At 36.3% G+C, this 3,724-nt stretch overlaps 1 protein-coding gene across 1 annotated transcript; it reads right to left on the bottom strand.

Moving 5' to 3' along the window:
• Positions 1–680: 680 nt before the first annotated feature.
• On the bottom strand, positions 681–1,619 carry Or1j16 (olfactory receptor family 1 subfamily J member 16). The gene has a single exon (NM_001000382.1). It carries the CDS (start codon positions 1,617–1,619, stop codon positions 681–683), a length of 939 nt encoding a protein of 312 aa, NP_001000382.1.
• Between the last annotated feature and the right edge of the window lie 2,105 nt (positions 1,620–3,724).

Here is a 3,724-nt window from a genome sequence, read left to right as displayed (position 1 = left end):
TTTGGTAAGAATACAAACTGTTTTCAAATCTTATAAGCCCAGGGGGTTGGGGATTTAGCTCAGTGGTAGAGCGCTTGCCTAGGAAGCACAAGGCCCTGGGTTCGGTCCCCAGCTCCGGAAAAAAAAGAACCAAAAAAAAAAGTAAATCTTATAAGCCAAAACATTATAAGCATTATAAGCATAAACAAACATTATTAGCCCAGTCCCAGAGGATCTGACACCCTCTTCTGACAATCAATAGATATAAACATAATACATAGACATGTGGGTAATACACCAATAAATGAATAAATAAATAAATAAATAAATAAATAAATAAATATGAATACAGTTACTGCCAAGAAATCAGAGTATATTATTTGATTAAATATAAAATAAATCATCATCTAAGAGAAGAAATAATTCTATCATCTTTAGAGAAGAAAAGATACAAACCTGTCTTATAAAAAAGACTTGACAATGACAATACAAATAAATAAGGTATTTGTCAGACAAGGAAAAATGAACGAATTTTGTAAGAAAGCTTGCCAAGATGATGATAAGTAAGATAGAAAGACAAGAAAACTGTGCAAAGAGAAGTGAGTCAAGAAAAAAGAGCCTCATAAAAATTCCCTGACAGAGAACAAAGAATGAATAGGAGAAGAAGAAAGTAGGGATGCTAAGAGTGAAGACCATATACATCATTGTGAACACAGTCTCCCGCTAAGAATATGTTTTAGTGCTCCTTTCATATCCTGATTCCTCAGACTATAAATGAAGGGATTCAGCATGGGCGTAACCACAGTGTACATCACAGCCACAATGGCATCCTTGTCATTAGTGTTATTAGATGAGGGGACAAAATATAGCCCAATAATGGCTCCATAGTACAAGGAAACTACACAGAGGTGAGACCCACATGTGGACAAGGCTTTGCAGATTCCTTTGATTGAGGGAGTTTTCAGAATAGTGACTCCAATGTGGCCATAAGAGACCAGAATGCATATGAATGGCAGGGTAATGACCACATTACCTAAAACAAGGATGACCAGCTCATTAATGGTGGTATCTGAGCTGGACAGCTTCAGCAAAGCAGAGAGGTCACAGAAGTAATGGGGGATGGTATTGTCTCTGAAGTGAGATAGGCGAGCCAAGAGAAGGGTGTGTACCAGCGCATTGACTGTGGATAGGGCCCAGGATACAACTACTAGAAGAACACAGAGGCTCTGACTCATAGTTTGTGAATAGTGCAGAGGGTGACAGATAGCCACATACCTGTCATAGGCCATTGAAGTCAGAAGAAAGCTATCAAGATCAGCAAATATTGCAAAAAAATATACCTGGAAAATGCACCCAGCATATGAGATAGACTGAAAGTGTGTCAGCATATTCATGAGCATCTTTGGAGCTGTGACCGATGAGAAAGAGATGTCTGTGAAAGCCAAGTGGCTGAGGAAGAAGTACATGGGGTTGTGGAGGTGAGAGTCCAGCCTGATGAGCAGAATGATTAGCAGGTTTCCCAGCACAGTTGTCAGGTACATGGTCAGGAACAGGGCAAAGTACATGCCTTGGTCCTCTGCCCGAATGGGAAGCCCCAGGAGGATGAACTCAGATACTGTGCTCTCATTATCCATCCTCATATTCTTTTTCTTCTGCTGTTGAGTGAAAGAGCAAATGGGAATAAAGAAATCTGATTTTTGCCTATAATATTGTCAAAACATTTTATGAATCACCAATACTGAAAATAACATTTGTTAAATCAAATTATTACATCAGTTTTAATCTTAATATAGAGATTTTTGTCATAGTAATGGGCTGCTGCTGGTTGGAATGGAATATAACTTGAAAGCAACTGAATGTATGCTGCAGGGAAACAATGAAACACCAGAATAATTTTCAAACCCAGGTTCAGATCACAATGCCTGGATTTCTCAAAACCATATTAAATTAAGAAATCAGTGTGTAACTATGACCAGCCAGTAGAATATTCAACATAATTTCAATGTTTTCTATTTCTTTTAAACTTTCTTGAATGTACTTGCCTAATGCTATCTTCCTGTGAATGGGGGGGGGGCAATAAGGGGGATATATACGGGGAATACCCATATGGGGGAAGGAGAGGAGAAGGAATGGGGGCTTATGGACAGGAAACCAGGAAGGGGAATAACATTTGAAATGTAAATAAAGAAATATATCTAATAATTTTTTTAAATAATACAAAAATAAACCTAGATAGTGGAACACATGGAACTACTTTAGATCTCTGAGATACCAGGATCTGTGGAACTACTGAAAGTAGGATGTACAGATATTCAAATCATTAAGTACATGAATCTGTGTCAACAATATAAAGTACCAATATCAAGTACCAATATCAGCTTGCAAGCAGTTATGAGTTCTTCCCATAGTAACACTGTTTATCAATCTACATTCTCACTCTTCCATCACTCTTCTTGTACAGGATAAAATTATGCCAATTTCATATCATTATATCAGCTTCCACCTAAGCATCTCATGCATGAACACAGAACGCTTGGAAATACTTCATTTCCCCTCCATGTCTTAGATCAGCCAAGGAAATTCCTTGTGGTTTTCTGGCAACAGAAAATGTCACAGGTTTTACTCATCCCCTGAGTTTTTAAGTCAAATCCTGTTAATTTTTATGTGTTTCCAACATTTTCTCTCTTGCTAAAGTGGCATTTCTCTCTTTTTCCTTCAATCATGTCCTACCCATGTGAACAATCACTAAACAACAAGAAATAGAACATAATAAAATTAGAATTGATATCTTAGCACCTGAAAGAGCTCTGTGCTTATATTTTATTTGAAGACTTGTTTAGTGGCCAGTTTGTCTCAGACTGGTATTTCACTCTTTGCCTCTTCACACTTTCCAGGCATTAGGTAGAGTTAATGTATGAATCCTTTCAACCTAGTCAAAACCATCTTTAAAGTGACTACATATCATGATCTCAATCTGTAAAAAAAATGAAAAAAATCAATTAATGTTACAATGCCGGGAGTTAATTATACTGCTTTTCTCACTCACCTCTGTATTAGCAGTAATTACCACAATAAAAATGCTGGTTATTTTTCTGTTCTTATTTTTCTGTTCATAGGACTGTATATAATATTTTACTATTTTGTGCAATATTGCAATAAGAAATATCATTCTTATGTGATTTTAGACACTATATATGCTATATTCAGAAAAGTATTTAGAGAAGTAGGTGTCCATGGTTTTGCAAAAGGTCAAGTCATGAGAATTTAAGGTGGTGAAAAAGCTGACATATGCTCTATGAATTTAGTGGAAGAACCTGCATAAGAAGATTATAAAAATGGGCCTCTAGGTGTTTGGAAGTACATTGCTAGGGGCTTTGAGAAACAAGGAAAACCCAAAGCAATAGCAAGTCATAGAAACGTAAATGTTGGAGAATATATGCAAAGTAGGCAGATATAATATTTAACTTCCTATGGTAAAATGTTCCACCTATTCAAGAACCATAACACTCCCCAAATAGGAAATGGCGCTGGCTGCAGCATAGAAAGAAGAATAAGGAAGCCAAGAATACTACCTGGAATATGAACATCAGGAGTAATCATGAAAAAGTCACATAGATTTGGGAAGAAGTTGGAAGAAAACACAATGTAAATTGTGCTTAAGTTAAATGTGATCAAGGAGGATTATTTTCCTGATTTTTTAAAAAAGGGAATAGTTTAAGAAAAATATTCTATGGACCATTTTATT

Source organism: Rattus norvegicus, chromosome 3 (assembly GCF_036323735.1).
Source record: "Rattus norvegicus strain BN/NHsdMcwi chromosome 3, GRCr8, whole genome shotgun sequence".
NCBI classification, from domain to species: domain Eukaryota; kingdom Metazoa; phylum Chordata; class Mammalia; order Rodentia; family Muridae; genus Rattus; species Rattus norvegicus.
The sequence above is the reverse complement of the archived record's forward strand: the minus strand, read 5'-3'. Positions and strand labels throughout refer to the sequence as shown.

Coding starts and splice junctions, on each gene's coding strand:
- Or1j16 (NM_001000382.1), bottom strand. CDS start 1,619: ATGAGGATGGATAATGAGAGCACAGTATCTGAGTTCATCCTCCTGGGG.